The sequence below is a fragment of the Arachis hypogaea genome, chromosome 15 (genome assembly GCF_003086295.3).
Source record: "Arachis hypogaea cultivar Tifrunner chromosome 15, arahy.Tifrunner.gnm2.J5K5, whole genome shotgun sequence".
Taxonomy (NCBI): domain Eukaryota; kingdom Viridiplantae; phylum Streptophyta; class Magnoliopsida; order Fabales; family Fabaceae; genus Arachis; species Arachis hypogaea.
In genome coordinates, this window is record NC_092050.1 from 149,888,235 (window position 1) to 149,909,785 (window position 21,551).

Below are 21,551 nucleotides of genomic sequence, written 5' to 3' on the forward strand. Positions count from 1 at the left end.
GTGCTCTCATAATTATGCTTTGAATACTCATGATTCCATTCATTTAAATTTGAGCACGAAATGACCACTATGTCCTTGTCATGTTCATCATCCCTACGTTTCTATGACATCAACACCGCTGCTGGATCCCATCCAACCATCAGTTTCTCCACGCCATTATTGACTGCTTCACTTATATCATCATGCTGAATATCTTCTCCATCTACTATGTGCATATCTCCTTGCTCAGCCTTTGTCTTCGGAAAGCATTCCTCCTGATACACTTCTCAACCGATCTCTTTCACTAGGGCGTTGATGCACGACCATCTTTAGTTGTTTTTAGTTATTATTTTCTTGAATAAAGTTAGTGATTTTAATCAATATTTCTTGGAGTTACTTTGAGCTATGATTTATGTAGAAAAGTGTTGAAAACTTAAAGAAAAAAACAAGGAGGAACTAGGAATTGAAAACAAGTGCAAAGAGAATTCATGGATGCTATCAACCCTGATCTCCTCACACTCCAACGAGCATAAGTTGATCTATTGAGGTTCAAATAACATGGTTTCAGCTACATTAGAAAGCTAACGTTCGGAGATTTTCAACGATATATAATAGTCCACAAATTTTCTCTTGCTTCATGATGCTAAACACCGTGACATCATCACTAAATGCCAAACTGCGTCCCACTCACCATTCCATGCAGGAGGAGCGGTGCTGAACGCCAGAAACTGGCACTAAACGCCAGACCTACAGCAACGAGTGCGCAAATTGCATCAATTGTGATGTTTAGTGGCGCTAAATGCCAGCAACGGCCCAAGCCCATGATTACGCTGATATTAAGAGTCGTTTCTGAATCCTTTTTGCGAACCTTCTTTTCTCCCCTTCGTTCTTTTTTCTCTTTACCTACACAAAAAATTAGGATTTTTATTTTTATGCACTTTTCAGTTTTCACTTTTTACACTTTTAGGATTTTCTCTACAGCATGAGCAAATAAATCACCATTATTACACTACAAAACATGGAACATTTGTAACAAATTTTTTTATCAAATTTAAAATTGTTACAAATTATAGTTTTTTCGTAACAATAATTAGTTATTGTTACAAAATAAGAATATTTTGTAACAACAAGAAAATTTGTTACAAAATATTTCAATATTTTGTAACAACGTGATTTCTTTTGTTACAAATTATGTTGGCTTTCGTATCGAACTGTTATTTTGTTGCAAAATGTTATAATATTTTGTAACAAAAAATTAATTTATCACAAAATACAATATTTTTGTAACAAGTTATTTATTTGTCACAAAATTCAAAGATTTTTTGTAATTAATAAAAAGTTTTGTTTCAACATATTAAATGTAAGACTTCAAATTTTTAAAAGTTAACATAATGAAATATTTATGATTTATTATATTTATTTAATATTATATTCAAAAAATTATTTTACTAAAAAATATTTAAGTCAAATTAATGATACTTTGAGTTTAAACTTTATTTTAAAAATTAAATAATAAGTCATTTATGATTTATTATATTTATTCAAAATGAATTTTTAGTTAAATGAAGCATGCTTAAATTATCTATGTTTTTACATATTATATAAATTTCGACTTGCTCAGTAAAGTAGTTAATATATCAGTTAATTAACAAAATAATTTGGTAAATTATGCATGCAATTTATATTAAAAAAATAAAAAATTATTACAAAATATTGTGCTTTTGTAACCAAAGAAAAAATGTTACAAAATCAAGTTATATTTTGTAACAAAATTTTATGATAGGAAAAAATATTTTGTCACAAAAAATATTTTGAAGATCAAAATTTGTTATCACTTTTGTAACGAATTTCGGTATCAAAAAAATTTGTTACAAAATATTACTTTGAATTATAACAGTTCTATTTTATGTTACAAAAACTTTTTGTAACGAGACATACTGCAACGGCCTTTTTTTTTGTTACAAATTCTGTTTGTTTCAAAATTTTGATTTTTTGTAACAAATTTTTTTTGTTACAAATATTATTTTTTTTTTGTAGTGATTAAGGTTAAGAGCTCTATTTAATTTGATGGATTAATACTATTATTCTTCAACTTTTGATCTCCTCCTCCAACCAGGTCAAATTTACAATCGGGTTACACCCTACCCGGTTGGGGAGCCCAAAACCAACTTTACTCATATGGGCCTTATCTTTTATTTGACTCTAATTTTGATTTCCAACTTGTTGGGCCTATTTGCACCAATCACACTAATCCTTCTTCTATAGGCATCTGATTGCTCCCTTATTAAATCCTCATAATTACATGATATGATGCAATCCAAATTTTCTTTTTGGTGAACTTCAACCGATCCCACAAAATCCTCCTTCTCCTTTATTACCATATAATCAGTGCTCTCATATCTATGTTTTGAATACTTATAATTTCATTTATTGAAATCTGAGTACAAAATGACCACTTTACCCTTGTCATGTTCATCATCCTTACGTTTCTTTGACATCAGCACCGCTACTGGATCCCATCCAACCATCAGTTTCTCCACGTCATTATTGACTGCACCATTTATATCATCACGCTTAATATCTTTTCCATCTACTTGTCTATCTCCTTGCTCAGCCTTTGTCTTCGGAAAGCATTCTTCCTGATACACTTTTTCACCGGCCTTTTTCACTAGAGCGTTGATGCATGAGCATCTTTAATTATTTTTAGTTATTATTTCCTTGAATAAAGTTAGTGATTTTTTTATTTTTATTAAGGTTCTTATACTTTTAATCAATATTTCTTGGAGTTACTTTGAGCTTTGATTTATGTAGAAAAGTGTTTAAAACTTAAAGAAAAGAATAAGGAGGAACTAAGAATTGAAGACAAGTGCAAAGAGAATTTATGGATGTTGTCAACCCTGACCTCCTCACACTCCCACGAGCATAACTTGATCTATAGAGATTCAAATGATGTGGTTTCAGCGACATTAGAAAACTAACGTCCTGAACTTTCCAACGATATATAGTAGTTTATAACTTCTCCCTGGCTTCAAGGCGCTAAACACAATGTCATCAACACTAAATGTCAAACTGCGTCCCACTCACCATTCCATGCCGGAAGAGCGGCGCTAAACGCCAGAAACTGGCACTAAACGCCAGACCTGCAGCAAGGAGTGCGTGAATTGCATTAATTGTGATGTTTAGTTGCGCTAAACGCCAGCAACAACCCATGCCCATGATTATGCTAATATTAAGAGCCGTTTCTAAATCTTTTTTGCGAACCTTCTTTTCTCCCATTCGTTCCTTTTTCTCTTTACCTAAACAAAAAATTAGGATATCTATTTTTCTGCACTTTTCAGTTTTCACTTTTTACACTTTTAGGATTTTCTCTATACCATGAGCAACTAAATTTCCATTGTTAAGGTTAGGAGCTCTATTTATTTTGATGGATTAATACTATTATTTTTCTACTTTTGATCTCCTCCTCCAACCAGGTCAAATATGCAACTAGGTTACACTTATTTGCTTGGGGAGCCCAAAACAAACTTCACTCATATGGGCCTTATCCTTCATCTGATTACTAATTTTATTTCCAATTTGTTGAGCCTATTTGCACCAAGCCCACTAATCCCACTTCTATAAGCATCTGATTGCTCCCTTATTAAATCTCATAATTACATGATATGATGCAATCCAAATCTTCTTCTTGGTGAACTTCTACCGATCTCACAAAATCCTCCTTCTCCTTTATTACCCTATAATCAGTGCTCTCATAATTATGCTTTGAATACTTATGATTCCATTCATTTAAATCTGAGCACGAAATGATCACTTTGCCCTTCTCATGTTCATCATCCTACGTTTCTTCAACATCAGCACCATTGCTGGATCCCATCCAACCATCAGTTTCTCCACGCCATTATCGACTGCACCACTTATATCATCATGCTTAATATCTTCTCCATCTACTATGTGCCTATCTCCTTTCTCAGCCTTTGTCTTCGAAAAGCATTCTTCCTGATACACTTCTCCACTTACCTCTTTCACTAGGGCATTGATGCATGAGCATATTTAGTTGTTTTTAGTTATTATTTTCTTGAATAAAGTTAGTGATTCTTTATTTTTATTAAGATTCTTATGCTTTTAATCAATATTTTTTGGAGTTACTTTGAGTTTTGATTTATGTAGAAAAGTGTTGAAAACTTAAAGAAAAGAACAACAAGGAACTAAGAGTTGAAGACAAGTGCAAAGAGAATTCATAGATGCTGTCAACCCTGACCTCCTCAGACTCCAACGAGCATAACTTGATATATACAGGTTCAAATGACGTGGTTTTAGCGATATTAGAAAACTAACGTCCGGAGCTTTCCAATGATATATAATAGTTTATAACTTCTCTCTGGCTTCAAGACGCTAAACACCATGACATCGGCGTTAATCGCCAAAGTGCGTCCCACTCACCATTTCATGCGAGAAGAGCGGCGCTGAACGCTATACCTGCAGCAAGGAGTGCGCGAATTGCATCAATTATGATGTTTAGTGGCGCTAAACGCTAGCAACAGCCTAAGCCCATTATTACGCTGATATTAAAAGTCATTTCTGAATCCTTTTTGCGAACCTTCTTTTCTCCCCTTCGTTCTTTTTTCTCTTTACCTACACAAAAAATTAGGATTTATATTTTTTTATATTTTTCAATTTTCACTTTTTACACTTTTAGAATTTTCTCTGCACCAAGAGCAACTAAGTCTCCATTGTTAAGGTTAAGAGCTTTATTTATTTTGATGGATTAATACTATTATTCTTCTACTTTTGATCTCCTCTAACCAGGTCAAATATGCAATCGGGTTATACCCTTTCCGGTTGGGGAGCCCAAAACAACTTCACTCATATGGGTTTTATCCTTCATCTGATTACTAATTTTGATTTCTAACTTGCTGGACCTATTTGTACCAAGCCCACTGATCCTTCTTCTATGGGTATCTAATTGCTCCCTTATTATTAAATTCTCATAATTAGATGATATGATACAATCCAAATTTTCTTCTTGGTGAACTTCAACCGATTCCACAAAATCATTCTTCTCCTTTATTATCGTATAATTAGTGCTCTCATAATTATGCTTTGAATACTTATGATTCCGTTCATTTAAATCTGAGCACGAAATGACCACTTTGCTTAATTACATAAATACACAATTGTCCACATCTCGATTATTGAGGGATTCCAAAAATTGAACACATCTCAGATACTGAGACTCCAATCTGTATCAGAAGAGTTAAATAGGGTCTCAGTATCCGAGATACATGCAAAAATAGAATATAGACTCAGTATCCAAGATATGTACAATGTGTGAATTGGTGACTCAGTACCTGAGATAGGATCTTTTTTATTTCGGTGATGTTTTTGATAGAACATGTGGATATGAGCTTGATCATAGTGTTATGATAGTTGGTTATGGTACAAATAAAATTTTATTAGATTGTTTAGAACTCATGGGGCACTGAATAGAGTGAGGGAGGTTACATAATGATAAAAAAAAGGCATATGCTGGTCTTGGATTATGTAGAATTGCCATGGATACTTCTTATTTCACTGCATAACTATTTTTGGTGAATTCAAGTTTGAGCAATGTTAGGGGATCAGCAACTTTTGTGATTGGTAGCCATCAAATAGCCATCAATGATGATTTAATGGTGTAAGATTGGTGTGAAATTTCATTTAATGACTCACCTTTCTCTGCTGGTTACATGCTAGCCAAAATTCAATAAAATTGCTGGCTCCCTAGACTTTTCCTTCAAGTTTTTCTAATGAGTATTTTGAGTTATTTTTAAAATATTTATTTAAAAAAATATATATTTAAATATATAGTCTTAGAATATTTGTTAGTAAGGTCTTTGTAATATTTATAATAATTGATCAGTGTTTCTCCATGCAAATAATTGGAGAGAGGGACGATTTTCAAAAAGAAAAAATTAGTTTGTAAGCTTTTGTGTTTTGTTGTTTTCTTCAGGTTTTGATGGTATTTATATATTTATAAATAAAAATTTTAAATTTTTATTTTAATAATAAATAATAAATAAATTAAAAATGTATTTTTTTTATAAAAAAAGTAAGGTTTTTTTTTATAAATAATGAATAAATATATTTATTTTCATTGAAATAAATTAAATTATAAATTAAATATACTTATATATATATATATATATAAAAATGAATTGTTATAAAAATTATTTATGATTATTTTAAAAGAGTACTATTTAATAAAATTATTGTCTTCTAGATATTATTGTGTGATATTATTAGATTACTTTTATATTGTATAGATACTATCTTACCATACCAACATAGAAGATGGCATTATTAGATTAAGGGATAAGTATTATTTTGGTTCCTAAAGTTTAGGGTCAAAATCAAATTCGTCCCCAACATTATTTTTAATTTAAAATCGTTCCAAACGTTTTATTTCATATTAAAATCATCATTTTTAATAAAAAATTATATTTTTTTTAAAAAAAGAAAAGAACGCGAGGGAGGGGGAGAAAGGAAAAGGGGAAGAGGAAGAGGGGAGGGGGACAGCGCCGACGAAGCTTGAAGCCGCTGTCACCGTCAGGAATCAAAGCTCGCGAGGGAGGGAGGAGACGTGAGCCAAGGAGAGAGTTCGCCGTCATGCTCCGCCACTGCCACCGCTGCTACTGACCTCGCCGCCACTTTGCGTTTTCGCCGCCTCGCCGCTACACCTCCCCGTTTCTGCTTCTTGCTTCGGCTTCTGCTTCTTGCTTCGACTTCTGCTTCTTACTTCGGCCTCTGCTTTCTGCTTCTACTTGAGCTTCTGCTTCTGTATCTGTTTCTGTTTCTGTTTTTGCTTCTAATTCTGATTTTGATTTGTTATTTTCTAATTTCATTGTTGTTGAGTGTTGATTTTGTTGTTGAATTTGATGTTGTTGTTTCTAAATTTGAATACTGTGTTATTGTTGGTGTTCTTGAATCTGATCATTAGTATTTGGTGGGAGTAAGGGAGGTGGTGGTGGTGGTGGTGGATATTTTTTTCGTAAAAAGTTAAAAGAGCGATTTTAATACGAAATAAAACGTTTGGGATGATTTTAAATAAAAAATAATACTGGGGACGAATTTGATTTTGACTCTAAACTTTATGGACCAAAACAATACTTATCCTTCGATTAAGTATGTGCGTAGAGTGTAGCCAATTTATTTTTATACGTGCATGACTTAATTTAATAATATATTTTTTTAAAATTAACTTTGCAGTACTCATAAATAACTAATACAACAATACAAGTATATTTATTTTTATTGAATTAAAATAAATTATTAATTTTAATTATAATCATCTAAATTTTAAATGAAATATTTTTATAATTTTAAAATTTAAAATTATATGAATTAAAATAAATGACCATATCTTGGATATAAAATTACCAATTCACGCATTGTGCATGTTTCGACTACACGTTAATTAGGGTCTCGGTATTAGAAATGTATTTAATTTTCGAAAATTCCCTCAATAATCAAGATGTGATCAATTATGTATTTATTTAATTACGCCGTGCTTTATGTATTTTCGTAAATTTTATATTTATTTAAGTTAAATATAAAAAATCCCGATTTTCCTGTATTTAAGAGAATTGATATAAATAATATTATGGGGATAATTCTTTTATGGCTGTTATTATGTGCTTTTCCCTTTCTTCACATTGACCCACGTGAGACGCCAATATATTGAGAAAGCAACATTAAAATAATTTAAACTTCATTTTGGTGTCATACGAAGAATAATCAAACATCATTTATATATTTATATCAATACATGTTTTTTAAAAATATTGTCAAACATATGATTTACTCATTTTTCACTAAATTGTTTACTTCTTACTCGCATGTGTGGAAATCAGCGAGTGAAATTTATTTATTTTTGCCAGATAAGAAACCAATTATTGGTTTGTCATTTATGCCAAGGTTGTTTTAGTCGCACTACAATAAATGAACAAAATAGATCTACTTCACTTTTGGTCCGTGTTTACGCGTGCATCTCCTCGATACACTTAATTCAGCTAACTTTCGTGTTTACTCCTTCTAGAAGGCTATTGGTAACTATAAAGTACAGGAAATTTCACTGAATTATTGTATCTTTACGTTATATTTTAATTATTTTTCTCTATTTTTGTCTTGCATTTAAATTGACATTCAATATTTATTCAATTATATTTCTGTACGTAAATACATAAATTTAATTCTTAGAGAAGAATATCAATAAAAGAGTTGTAGAAGACTTAAATAAAATTTACAACACAAAATAAATTAGTATATTTATATTATTTTATCAAGAAGAACGTTAAGGGCCAACAATTTTTGTGATTTATAGCCATCAAATAGCCATTAATGATGGTTTTAATTGTGTGAGATTAGTGTGAGATTTTATCCAATGAGTTACTTTTTTTTGCTGGTTATATACGGTCAGAATTTAATAAAGTTGCTGACTCCTAAACTTTTCCTTTTATCAAAATGTATGTAAAGATAAGGCATCACACTCACTTTATTTTGAATTACAGTTATTTTTAACGAGGGAGAAGTAAGAGCAAGTTGGTTGTTAGTGGTTACTGGACTAAAATTTCAATTAACAAATTAACGGTATAAGTGGGAAACAGGAAATGGTGGCTGTAATAGTAGTTTCTGTGTTTGCACTTTGCACCACTTTCTTCTTCATTGAAATAGATACAATGTCAAAGTTTTCACACCAAGGCATCAATCAACATATCCTCCTCATCTTCCATTCTCTCTTTCTCTCGCTCTGTCTCTGTGCGCAGTTTCCGTTACGTTATTGGATGTAGCGCGCACGCTCCAAGTCCAAGTCTTCTACCCTTCTGACCTTCTCCCTTTTCTGAACAACAATAATGACACCACCACCCTCACGTGACCAATTTCCGTTACTCTCTTCCCTTCTAACCTTCTTCCTTATTTTCAACATTACCAACTCCCAGCTTCACGATCAAGAACACCAACTCCTCCTGAGGATAAAACAGTACTTTCACAACCCACCTTCACTCTCTCACTGGACCCCCTCCTCCTCCACCTCCTCCTCCTCTCACTGTTCTTGGCCTGAGATCACCTGCAACAACGACGGTTCCGTCACCGGAATAACCATATCCAACGCCAATCTCAACCAAACAATACCTTCTTTCTTGTGTGACCTCAAGAACCTGACACGTGTCGATTTCAGCCAGAATTTCATTCCCGGCGAGTTTCCGATCACTCTCTACAACTGCTCTCAACTTCAATACCTTGATTTGCACATGAACAACTTCGTCGGAGAAGTTCCCGATGACATTGACACGCTGTCAAATTTGCAGTACCTGAATCTCGCTTCGACGAACTTCGCCGGCGACGTTCCGGCGGCAATCGGAAAATTGAAGGAGCTCAGAGTGCTTCGCCTTCAGTACTGTCTTTTTAACGGAACTTTGCCTGATGAGATTGGAGATTTGTCCAATCTTGAATTCTTGGATTTGTCAACAAACACCATGCTTCCTTCTACAACGCTGCCACCAAGCTGGACCAGGTTGAAGAAACTGAAGATTTTTTATGTGTTTGCATGCAACCTGGTTGGTGAAATTCCTGAAACAATTGGAGAAATGGTGGCTTTGGAGGAGCTTGATTTGTCGCAGAACAAGTTAACTGGACAAATTCCAAGTGGTTTGTTCAAGCCGAAGAATCTGAGCATTGTGTACCTTTCGAGAAACAAGCTCTCTGGAACGATACCTGATGTGATTGAAGCATCAAACTTGACCATCGTTGATCTAACAAATAATAACCTTACAGGGAAGATACCGAATGATTTCGGAAAGCTCGGAAACTTAAAGGGACTGAAATTGTCTTTGAATAGCTTGTCAGGGGAGCTACCTCAAAGCTTAGGCCATCTGCCAGCTCTGATCGATTTTCGTGTCTTCAGCAACAAGTTATCAGGTACTCTTCCCTCTGACTTTGGCCGCTACTCAAAGCTTGAAATCTTTCTTGCTGGAGACAATGATTTCACTGGAAATCTGCCAGAGGACTTGTGTTATTATGGTGTGTTGCATAATTTAACTGTCTCTGAAAATAATCTGAACGGGGAGTTGCCAGAGTCACTAGGAAATTGCAGAACCCTGCAGGAGCTGAAAATTCAGAAGAATGGATTTTCTGGTAGCATTCCTAGTGGCCTATGGACATCTTTCAATTTGTCTAATTTCATTGTGGCGCATAATAAGTTTAGTGGTGAGCTTCCTGAAAGATTGTCTGCTAATATTTCGCGCTTTGATATCGGTGACAATCAGTTTTCCGGTAGAATTCCTGCCGGCGTGTCTTCCTGGACCAATGTGGAATACTTTGATGCCAGCAAGAACAACCTTACTGGAAGTATGCCACCTGGGATCACTGCTCTTCCCAAGCTGCTATACCTCAATCTTCATCAGAACCAGCTCACTGGGCCACTTCCATCAGATATATTATCATGGAAGTCCCTAGAAATTCTAGTTTTGAGCCAAAACAAACTCTCAGGACAAATTCCAGTCACGATTGGCCGGTTACCAGCTCTTAATATGCTTGACCTCTCAGAAAATCAATTCTCTGGCCAAATTCCCTCTCTACCTTCAACACTCAGCAATTTCAATCTGTCCTCCAATCACTTGACTGGGAGGATTCCGAGTGAATTCGAAAATTCTGCATATGCTAGCTGCTTTTTGGACAACTCCGGCCTCTGTGCTGCTACTCGAGTACTTAACCTTGCTTTGTGTAATTCTAGCCCTCAAAGGCAAACCAAAGGCTCATCTTGGTCTCTTGGTTTGATTATAAGCCTGGTAGTTATAGCTATTTTCCTGGCTTCATTAGCTGCATTCTTGATTACCAGACTTTACAGCAAAAGAAAGTGTGGATTGGACAATTCATGGAAGCTCATTTCCTTTCAAAGGCTGAGTTTCAGAGAATCAAGCATAGTATCGTCATTGACAGAGAATAATATCATTGGCAGTGGTGGATACGGTACAGTGTACCGTGTGCCTGTTGATGGATTTGGCTATGTTGCAGTGAAAAAGATTTGGAATAACAGAAAGTTAAACCACAGGCTTGAGAGCTCATTTCACGCAGAAGTTAAGATATTGAGCAATATTCGTCATGGCAACATTGTGAAGTTGTTGTGCTGTATCTTCAATGAGGATTCTATGCTCCTTGTCTACGAGTACCTAGAGAATCATAGCCTAGATAAGTGGCTGCACAAGAAGAGCAAGTCATCATCCATGTCTGGTAAAGTCAATCATTTTTTTCTTGATTGGCCAAAGAGATTGCAAATTGCCATTGGTATTGCCCAAGGCCTAACATACATGCACTATGATTGCTCGCCGCCTGTGGTTCATAGAGATGTGAAAACAAGCAACATACTTTTGGATTCTCAATTCAATGCAAAAGTTGCAGATTTTGGTCTTGCAAAGATGATGATCAAGCCCCTTACCACCATGACAAGTGTTGTTGGCTCATTTGGATATATTGCTCCAGGTGAATATCTTTCCAATCTTCAACATCCCATGGTAATATTTTTTTCATTGGCAAGTAAGTTTAATCTGAATGGACTATTTCATAATTGAATTGCAGAATATGTTCAAACAACAAAAGTGAGCGAAAAGATCGATGTCTTCAGCTTTGGGGTTATACTATTGGAATTAACAACTGGAAAAGAAGCTAATTATGGAGATGAGCACTCATCTCTTTCAGAGTGGGCATGGCGCCACGTTCAGTTAGGAACCAATGTAGACGAACTGCTGGACACTGATGTCTTGGAGGCTAGTTACAGTGATGAAATGTGCAGTGTTTTTAAACTTGGGGTCATGTGTACTTCACCATTGCCTGCTGGTAGGCCTCAAATGAAGGAGGCTTTGCAACTGTTGCATCGATTCGGTGAAGGATATGAATTTGGAGAGAGGAATATTGGGAAAGATGAAATTATTCCCCTTATTAAGAATTCAAAAACGGAAACAAGGCTGGATATTGACAATGATAGTGACTAAATGAACTTGGTTTCCAAGGAGATGGGCCCTGGAAATCCATCATAATTGATTGCCCCCGTAAGCTGGTGACATAAAAAATAGGTAAAGCAACTCAACCATGGTTGAGTAGAGGGAAGAAAGCAGAATCCAGCATTGTACAGAAGATTGTTTTGAGGTAGTGTTGTGAGGTTCATCTTTTTACAGTAATGTGTAACATAATGATAGAGGTAGACTTCAAATCATGTTTGCTTATCTAAATTAGAGAAATTTTTATTAGGTGCTGTAACTAGTGTACACATATAGGTGGAGCTTCAATAATATGTTTCCTTCTTCCACAGAAAATAAAACTACCAATGTATTATATTGTGACAAGTTACAATAGCTATCAATTGAGAAAATTTTGGATCCTAGTCACCTAAATCGAACAGTATTGTGGAAAATGGTGCAGGAGCTTTCTCGAATAGTGCAGTGATCTTTATATGCAAGATGGCTGAGTGATGTTTATTTCGTTGGAAATAAGACATGATCTCATATTACGTTCATTCAAGTGAGAGTTACAACACTAACATGTTATCTGTGGGGAAAAATTCCCATTTATATTTTCATTTTAATAGCAGAGTCTAATCATATGTTCCTTCTCTTGTGTTTTTTTTTTTGTCACAATTTGACAAAGGTATTGGTGCTTGACTTTATCCTAGTTGGAAATTGTGCATATACAATTGTAAGCATGAGGATTTTCAGATTTCATTAGGCGTTGACTTGGTTGGGGCATATGCTGAAGGAGTTGAACACCAGCATTATCTTTTATTTCACTTCAATTATATTAGCTTTGTATTAGTGAAGCAGTAGATCAGATGTTTATACTTAGCTTGTAAAGCAAAAAGGTGAGGGAATTAATAGCTATCTTCAGGACCATACAGGTAGAGTCAACCCCTATTGGAAATAGAGGATTTTCAATTTCATATGGCTGATTTCATTTATTTTATCTTTACATATATAACGTGAGAGACCTTCTTAAGTAACTGGCATTTTATATATTATATATACGAGTCTATGAGATATGACTGGTGTGCATGTGCTACTTATGTCTGCAATTTGTCATTTTTCATGATATATTATAATCTTAGGGGTGGCAAACAGGTAAATGCGTTTGGCCCATCTCATTTTGTCAAAAGTTTGCTATTTTGCAAGCTAGTCTGTTATATCCTGTCTAGTGAGATAATTTTAAATTTCTATTCCGTCGTATTTAATGATAAATTGGCAAGTTAGCAAGTCAAGTTCGCTAATTTTTATTTTTTTTTTATATTATTAAATTATTAAATATTAAAATAAATATATAATTTCACAAATATTTTAATAAATTTATAATTTTTAAAAATAAAAAAATGATCATTTTTATATTCACAAACATTAAAATTTTTATAATTCTAAATATCTAATAAACATAATTATTAACAAAATTTTTTGAAGCAAAATAATAAAATCAACATTGTCCAATTATCCAAAATATATAATTAAAAATTAAATATTGTCCAAATATCTAATCAATCAAACATAATTCAATTTATAACTTAAAATAAAACGGACAAACATTCTAAATACAAGCACAAAAGTAATGTTCTAAATTTAATTATCATCTTCATCCTCTTGCAGAATGACGGGCCTATCGGGTTAGTTCGTCCCACCCCGCTCAAACTTATTAAAACCCATGGATTAGGCGGTGCGAGTTAAGCGGCCTTTTTTATTATTGCGGTCTCAAATTTCTAGTCTGGATCACTTTTTTTTACAAGTTATGTGGACCAGCCCGACAAATTTTGGTCCGTTTGCCCCTCCTAATTATATATTCTGTATTCTTGCTGTGTTGTATTAGTTATAATATTTTGTTATAATATTAGAATTTTAATGAAAAGAAAATCTAAAATTCTATTTTTTTTATTAAATAAATAATTTTATTATTAAAACTATTATTTAAACACATCTACTTTACCTACTCAACTTAATGTTAATAGAATAATAGTTCACTTCTTCCTTTGTTTTAAATTCGAGAGATCGCTGCTTTGACCATGGATAAATTCGAGAGATCGCTGCTTTGACCATGGATGCTGATACGTATAGTTGCAAATTTGGATACAATGGTCCATCATATTTTTGAGAGGAATGATAATTTCTAATGATCGGCACTTCAACCAGTTAAAAAGGAGGAAGATAATGAGTTAATCATATTTTCATTATCTGTGTATGTATAAATATGTGGATAAAAATAATTTAATATGATTAAGAAACTGGGCGGGAATGGAAGTTTACAGAGTAGTTAACAGCAATTTAAAACTCACTCATAATCATTTGTCATTCTATATAGCATAGTTGATTGGTTGCTCCAGCATTAGAGGCAAAATTATATAATTGAATGAAGGGTAAAGCTAAAAACATGTAACTAACAAATTTGGATTACATTTCAAAACCGAGCTAGACGAACTTCGCCAGTATACAACACCCCCCATTCCCATTTTCTTGCGAGACCATGAACAATGGCATGAGATTACGCAGTCAAGCTGCAGTTACATTCTTTTCCAAGTTCATTCGTTTCCGTTGCTAAGATATCCAATACATTAGACTCCCTTTGGATATACAACTGTCCACGATTTTCAAGAGATCTTTCGAGAAAGGTTCTTCATGCCATAACCCATACCCTTGAGCAAAACCGACTGTGTTTGAGGGTCTGGTTTTATAACAAACTTCAAATTCAAGAAATCCCTTATGTTTCTGAGAGTTTCAATCCCATGCTGGGAAAGTTTTCCAACACGAATCTTTGAAAAATCTTGAGGACACAGAGCGCATAGAAGAAATAACAGACCCTGCATAGCAGACAAGTTAAAATATTAGCAGACATATCAACATCATCTCTACTTCATACAACTTATCATCAAACTTGAGTGCAAAATTAAACTTAAAGTTGAAAAAGAAGTGAATGGAGCCGAATGTTGCTGACATACAAACCTGATGTGTTGAATCTACTACACCCCCTTGAGCAATCTCCCCAAGCAAAATATTTGCAATTCTGCGACCAACATCCTCTGGAGGCATCAAATCTTTTTTTGAATCATCCTCAAGACCAGCTGTTTCTTCATGCCTAGCATGAGAAACGGCTGTATCTGCAGATATCAAGCAACCGGTAGTAGTCTCCGCTACCAATGAAATCCCATATCCGGGTGAACTGCATCAGTAAAATACCTGGTAAATATTTTCGCTTTTTCTACCAGATACAGTTGCAAAATTCAAATTAATCATTCAGTAATATCTACTGAAAGAAAAGGAAACATACTTTCCGGCCTGTGGACCTGATCGGTGGTCAGTGAAGATGTGCACATCTGAAAGTAGTGGATTGAAGATTCCACGGGCAGCTCTAATCATGCTATTTTCAAACTGAGCAGACACTTTGGTTGAAAATGTGATTCCTCTAATCTTCTTAACAAATCCCTCTTCAGTCCAATTAACTGCCTGTAATGTAGAACATATGATATAAGTATAACAAAATCCATTCTAATAAACTAAATCAAAGAAACCAAAAAAAAATCCCAGCAACTTACAGATAGACTCTGAACAACAGGAAGAGACAAAACAACTTCTCCACCACCATTTGGAGGTACTCCACGACTCTCTATTTTAAGACTCAGGCCTTCAGCAGGGACCCCAAAGCGCTTTAGCATGGGCAAAGCAGTAGACTTGAAAGTATCAACTGATGGATCCTTAAAATCATTTGTGATCCCTGAAAACAATTTTATGGACAAATTTAATTCAAATCATTAGAATATATCCTAATTTCTAAATGGTCCTTATATTCTAGTTTTTTTTTTTTTTAAATAAATTAATAAACTTTCCATACCTTTTTGCCTTTTCTGTTAGTTTCTAGGCAAAGTATTTGATGGAACACTTATGTAAAAAGCTCTATTCAATGGAACTGTCAAAAATATTTATAAATTTCTCCTAATTTATTAATTTATATTTATACATTTTCAACAAAATCTTTTATATTTGTAAAACAAGCACAAACCTCAAAACACTCCATAGATATGACATCTGAGAAGCTATAAGCTCCATAGAATAATAACTTGATCTAAGCAGAGTGTCAAAATCACTAAAGCCTGCTTCCAAGTTGCAAATTTCAAGTGCAAAATGTACATATGTCAACTTAATTGACCCTCCCTATATAGATCTCAGCTTCGCCAAGCCTCCTTCTCACGTTCCAACTTTCAAGTCGCAAATAAGTAAAGCAACGACAACAAGAAGAAAGAAGAAAGAAGAAAGAAGAAGAAAGGAAGAGGCCCCAATGAAGAGTGAATTGGAATTACTACTTGGTTTCAGGTTCCACCATACTGACGACAAGCAATGTGCTTCACAATCTATTGTTGTTCCTATCAATCAAGGAGATCGATTTATACAAATTTGATCCATGGCACCTTTCAGACTTTCCTTTATACTACTTAATTTCTCAAGAAAAAAAAAAAAACAAAAACAAAAACCAAAACAAGTGCTAATTATTCCTTTATAGAAATGGCTCTGTACAGTGAGAAAGAGTGATATTTCTTCTTACTGAGTTATCTTCGCCAATGTGATCTTGCGACCACCGTTGTATAGAGTGGAAGGCGTTACGCTGGAGATTGGAGTAGTGATAGTTGGTGCTGAGCGAGGGTTTTGAGGTTTGGACTTGCTTTTGAAATTAATTTTTTTTTTGTTGAAAATGAGTAAATATAAAATAACAGGTTGAGGTGAATGTATAATTTTTTTTGCAATTCCAGTGAATTGAGCTCTCTTTCTGTGAGAGTTCCATAGAATACTTTGCCTAGTTTCTAATAGGATCTAAAAAGGCATAACCGAATGGCAAATCAAAGTGTCAAAATCACATACTGAGTACTGGACTCCAACCACACATAATAAAGGGGTGCCTTAGAACCTTGATTGTAAGTCCTAAACTCCTAATGGCAAGAATAGAGGACATATTCGTTATGAAATTCATGAGAGCATATCATAAATGTTATACCTTTGAGGGTGATGGTGAGGGGCTTCTTGGCAAACAAACCAAGAAGTATGAGCGGCTCCAGGAAATAAGCAATAGAGCGAGACACGCCGCAGTCGTGGGGACGGTGCTGTGTGCCACCCATAATAATGCCGGGTTTATATTTCAATTTGGTGCCTGCAAATCAGAACAAAACCCTAATTATCATGATTAGTATAGAAGGAAATAGGAGCTATTAAAGAGAACGGTGTATATATGTATAGATACCGGTTTCATTGATTTGGACGAGGCAATCATCGGAGACCGTCTCAAACAAGCGGAGGAGGGAGATCTCGTGGTTGTGGAGACCAGGCCAAGTCTCGTCGGCACGAATATCATCAATGATTATGGGAGTTGAAGAGAGAGTAGCAAGAAGAAGACGCTGCCTGAAGCTCTGGCTTCCTTTCAGCCTCTTGTACTCCGTCTTCATCCTCTTCAATATGTTTTTCAGCTTTCACTGCGAAGCCTTAAGTGGCAGAGGAGGCTGACGGAGCTTGGTGATCTGATTCAGCAAGGCTGAATGACAATAAAATTCAAACTTTCACTTCCAATTTGTCTATTTTTCATCATTAAAAGTTCACATTCAAAGTTGAACACACCAAAGTTCATGACTATAATTAAAATCGAAATGCACATATTATTAATGATAAACAACAAAAACAGAGACAAAATTGTTTGACCGAATTTTCAGCAACTCAGCAACAGCAAACTAAGTTTTGAATTTTAATTAGTAAATAAAAAATTTCATATATTTAGTCATGGTTCTGAATTACATTAACAAAAGATTATTATTAATTAGGATAAAATAAAAAACTTACCCGGGATGAAGCAGGGCAGCAACACAGCGGAGAGGATGGGAGCACTGAACAGAGACGCTGCTGACAGCAGCGGCGCGGGCGGGCAGAGACGCTGGAAGCGATGCAGGAGTTACTGGAGAAGAGGTGCAGAAGGAGTGGTGGAGAATGCAACAATGAGACCGGCGGCGGCGGTGACTCTGGCGCGGTTGGAATACCGATGAGGAGGAGGAAGGAGAGGGGTATAACTGGGTGGGTGGAATGAATTAGGGTTTTGGTAATATATCAAAAAAAAAAAAAAATAGAAGTGGGTTTTGTGTAAAGAATCCGAATATATCCAAAAATTAAGAAGAAAATTAGATAATATTTAGGATAATTTACGCTAATAAATTAAATGAGTTTTAAATTTATATAGATGTCCTAAATTAATTTTTTTTTATATTCCTATTCTAAAATATTTCTATGTAAATCCAATTAATTGAATTTGATTTAGCTATAATAATAGTAAAGTAAATTTATATTCAATTTGCTATATCCAATTAATATTAGATTCGATGTACTACATATACATGATGTCATCAAAGCAATAAGCTCTATACTTAATTTTACAAATTAAATGATAATTTAATTAATATAGTATTTTAATTATTTCTCAAATTAAATTACGTATGGTATAAATATAGTTGGTTATTTTATATTATATAAATGTCCACTACTTCTAATTCTGACAAAACTTCAAGTTTTAACTCTTATACTATTTTGGAGGACTATATTTTATATTAAAATTTTCAATATCAAAAGTTCTAGTAATGATTTTTTAGAAATTGTTTATTGTTTCGTTTTAAATTCATAAGTTTATAAAAATATAAATTTTCTAGAATTTTAACTAAAACACAAAAGTTAGATTTTTATTCTTATTCGTTTTGATTTTTTGATATTTTATTTGAATCCAAATGGGAGTTCTTTTTATTGACATTTATATTTTGAAGTTAATAATCAACTTAAAAATAATAAGCTGTATAAGTAGTAAATTGAATCAAACTTGATGGTTTCAGTGGCTAAGAGAATGGGGGGTTGAATCTTAGCCCCCTTTTTGCTTGATTATACTTTCCGGTCTTTGAGGAGACTTTTTTGTTTTTGTCTCGTCCCTAGCCACGAGACTTTTTATTTTTGTCTCGTCACTTGACACGAGATCTTTTTGGTTTTAGCTCCTGTGCAGTAGAAACAGAAATGGAGTAGTAGAGAAAGAGGATTACACCCAGATATATCCTGGTTCAGCTGCTAAGTGCAGTGCAGCCTACATCCAGTCTCCATCACAACTATGATGGAATTTCACTATAATCAATCCTGATTACAAGCTGTAAAGTGCTAACCCAACTTACAAGGGGATTCCCACAGAATCATGAAACACAACATAGATGAACAAAGGAACTCTAAGGACATCTATGGCTTTTTCTTTTAATTTTGCACTCTCTGCCTTTTTCCGCTCTATTGCTTTTTCATACAAACCTCACTGTTTGCCTTTTTCCATGAGACTCAAGACATGACAAAATTAAACAGAAAAATACTAAACAGAATACATTGAAGGAGAAGAGAAAACTGTTAGCTTAGGTAGCTCTGAGACTTCTGTGCCTTGCACTCTCAAATCTTACTCCTTGAATCAAACCGTGGCTGTTCTCCCTTTTTATAGAAGAGGGAAGCCTCCACAGTTGAACCAAAAACTCAACCTCAACTTCTTTTTCTTCACACATAACCGGTTCGGCCACAGAGAGAGAGAAGGTAACTCATGCAAAACCCAACATGCAAATACCTCTAGTTCTTCCTTGATCATCACTCTTCATCAATCTGAGCGCTCCATCATTGGCTTGCTCTCCAAGATGGATTTCTGACCCTTGATGCTTCATGATGATGATGGCTTCATCTGCTCCAATCTCTGCCTCTTCCATCACTTCGCCACTCTAGCTACTTCCTGTGGTGGTTGAGCAGAATCAGAGACAAGCCATGCCTCCAAGAATCTCTTCCTTGCTGGCCGAGATCTTCTTCTTCTTTTTGGGTATGAGGAGCTCGAGATTATCTCACCAAATCTTACCATTTTTGGTGAAAATCTCAGCCACAACACACTTTTATTTTGTTATGTTTTCTTGCCATCATTGTGATGGTCTTGTAGCGTGCTTCTTTTTCTCTTCGGTGGCTATGCTTAGCTTCCATGGTTTCTCTGTGTTATGACCGAATGTTAGAAGCAAAAGAGAGAAGAAAGGAAGGTATGAACATTAACTAAAGGATTTAGACAAAATAAATTAAATGTCCACTTCCTTTTTGTTTCTTGGTAGCGTGCTTTTCATTAAAGACCATCAATCAAATCAATGAAACTTTCTCTTTCATATTTCCCATGCATTTATTAGTTTTACTCAATAAAATTTTGAATTCCACTTCATGATGAGTAAAGAAGTTCCGTTGGAAGCAATGGAACTTTGCTTTTTATACTTAGTGGATTCGGATCATGCATTGGGTCTTGTAGCATCAATATTAATTTGGGCTTGTAGCAATAATAGCTTCAATTTGGCCTAAATAATATCACAACAATTCAGCCATACTTCTTTGAACATTTTTTGAATCAAATCTGAATTAGAAATAAAATCACACTTGGGCTTGTAGCAATTATATTTTATTTTCGGCCCAATTATAAAACTTGCAACACAAAATTATTAATTAACATATGTTAGATGAAAATTAAATTAATAATTTTGTAATTAATTATTTTAATAATGTTTAGTCATCACAAATATTTATTTAGAGTTTTCCAAACTCATCAATCTCCCCCTTGATGACAAACATTATTAAAATTGAAATGGAAAGAAATTTAAAGATTTGAGTATAAAGTACTCCCTTTGAAGATTTGAATTTTCCCCCCTTTCAAATTGTCATATGACTCCCCCTTAATATATGCCATTTTTACCAAGGGAAGCACTAACCTGTAACATTTTAATCAAGTTTCAAGTAACAATATTATTTAGCATATTCATTACATGATGCTAAATGCTTGATTTATGAGCAGATTTGGATGATATTCAAAACTCATTTGATATCATAAACTGATTTTCTGCTCAAACCATAATCAATCAAAATCTGTTTTTGACAGAAAACTTGCTGTTCAAAAATATTTTTCAATAAATCAGAGCAATCTTGGTGGAAAAATATTTTTCAATCATGATTTAATCTTTTCAAACACAGCAATTTTCACTGAAGGAACTGCCAAAAATAAATCCAACATAAATCATTTTATCAAGGTAAATAACATGTATTATAGACATAGTAAACGCCTTTTACCAAGATAAACATCAAATAATGGCAGTAATATTATCATTCATCAAAAACCAAAGGTATACACTAAATGCATTATCAACCAACATACACCAAATGCATAAACCGAATGCATTATCAATCATCAAACACCAAAAAATGCATTGTTTAATCATCAACAGAGGTGATCATGAATTCTCTCACAGAACACAGAATTTCATCTCCTGTTCCAGTTTCAATTTTGGAATCATTTTCCTCCCTCTTTTAGCATCAAGGGGCACCTGCAAAGAAAGTATTGACAGCCCAAAAAAAAAACATGCATAATAAAGTGACAAAAGTATATCAAAGTATCATAAAGCAGTGAGTATCAAGTCATGCCTCTACAAAATAAGATTGAGCCTAATAATGCCAATATCAACTAAA

The 21,551-nt window shown here is 34.2% G+C and overlaps 2 protein-coding genes across 2 annotated transcripts; one reads left to right on the forward strand and one right to left on the reverse strand.

The window, feature by feature from the left end:
* Positions 1–8,521: 8,521 nt before the first annotated feature.
* Positions 8,522–12,353, forward strand: LOC112751274 (uncharacterized). Its single transcript, XM_025800358.3, has 2 exons — positions 8,522–11,493; positions 11,590–12,353. The coding sequence occupies exons 1-2, from the start codon at positions 8,868–8,870 to the stop codon at positions 12,000–12,002; spliced, it is 3,039 nt and encodes a 1,012-aa protein (XP_025656143.1). The 5' UTR covers positions 8,522–8,867; the 3' UTR covers positions 12,003–12,353.
* Positions 12,354–14,292: 1,939 nt separating this feature from the next.
* LOC112751275 (probable RNA 3'-terminal phosphate cyclase-like protein) lies at positions 14,293–18,167 on the reverse strand. The gene is made up of 7 exons (XM_025800359.3): positions 17,853–18,167; positions 17,263–17,550; positions 17,020–17,172; positions 15,569–15,747; positions 15,304–15,479; positions 14,979–15,195; positions 14,293–14,836 (listed from the first exon to the last, which is right to left on the reverse strand). Exons 2-7 carry the CDS (start codon positions 17,462–17,464, stop codon positions 14,627–14,629), a joined length of 1,137 nt encoding a protein of 378 aa, XP_025656144.1. The 5' UTR covers positions 17,465–17,550; positions 17,853–18,167; the 3' UTR covers positions 14,293–14,626.
* Positions 18,168–21,551: the final 3,384 nt, after the last annotated feature.

Excerpts from the sequence above, each read along its gene's own strand:
- LOC112751274 (XM_025800358.3), top strand. The coding sequence starts at position 8,868 with ATGACACCACCACCCTCACGTGACCAATTTCCGTTACTCTCTTCCCTT. Across the intron at positions 11,494-11,589 it reads ATTTGGATATATTGCTCCAG|AATATGTTCAAACAACAAAA; the intron begins GTGAATATCTTT and ends ATTGAATTGCAG.
- LOC112751275 (XM_025800359.3), bottom strand. The coding sequence starts at position 17,464 with ATGAAGACGGAGTACAAGAGGCTGAAAGGAAGCCAGAGCTTCAGGCAG. Across the intron at positions 17,173-17,262 it reads CGTCCAAATCAATGAAACCG|GCACCAAATTGAAATATAAA; the intron begins GTATCTATACAT and ends TCTGATTTGCAG. Across the intron at positions 15,196-15,303 it reads TCAGGTCCACAGGCCGGAAA|TTCACCCGGATATGGGATTT; the intron begins GTATGTTTCCTT and ends TTACTGATGCAG.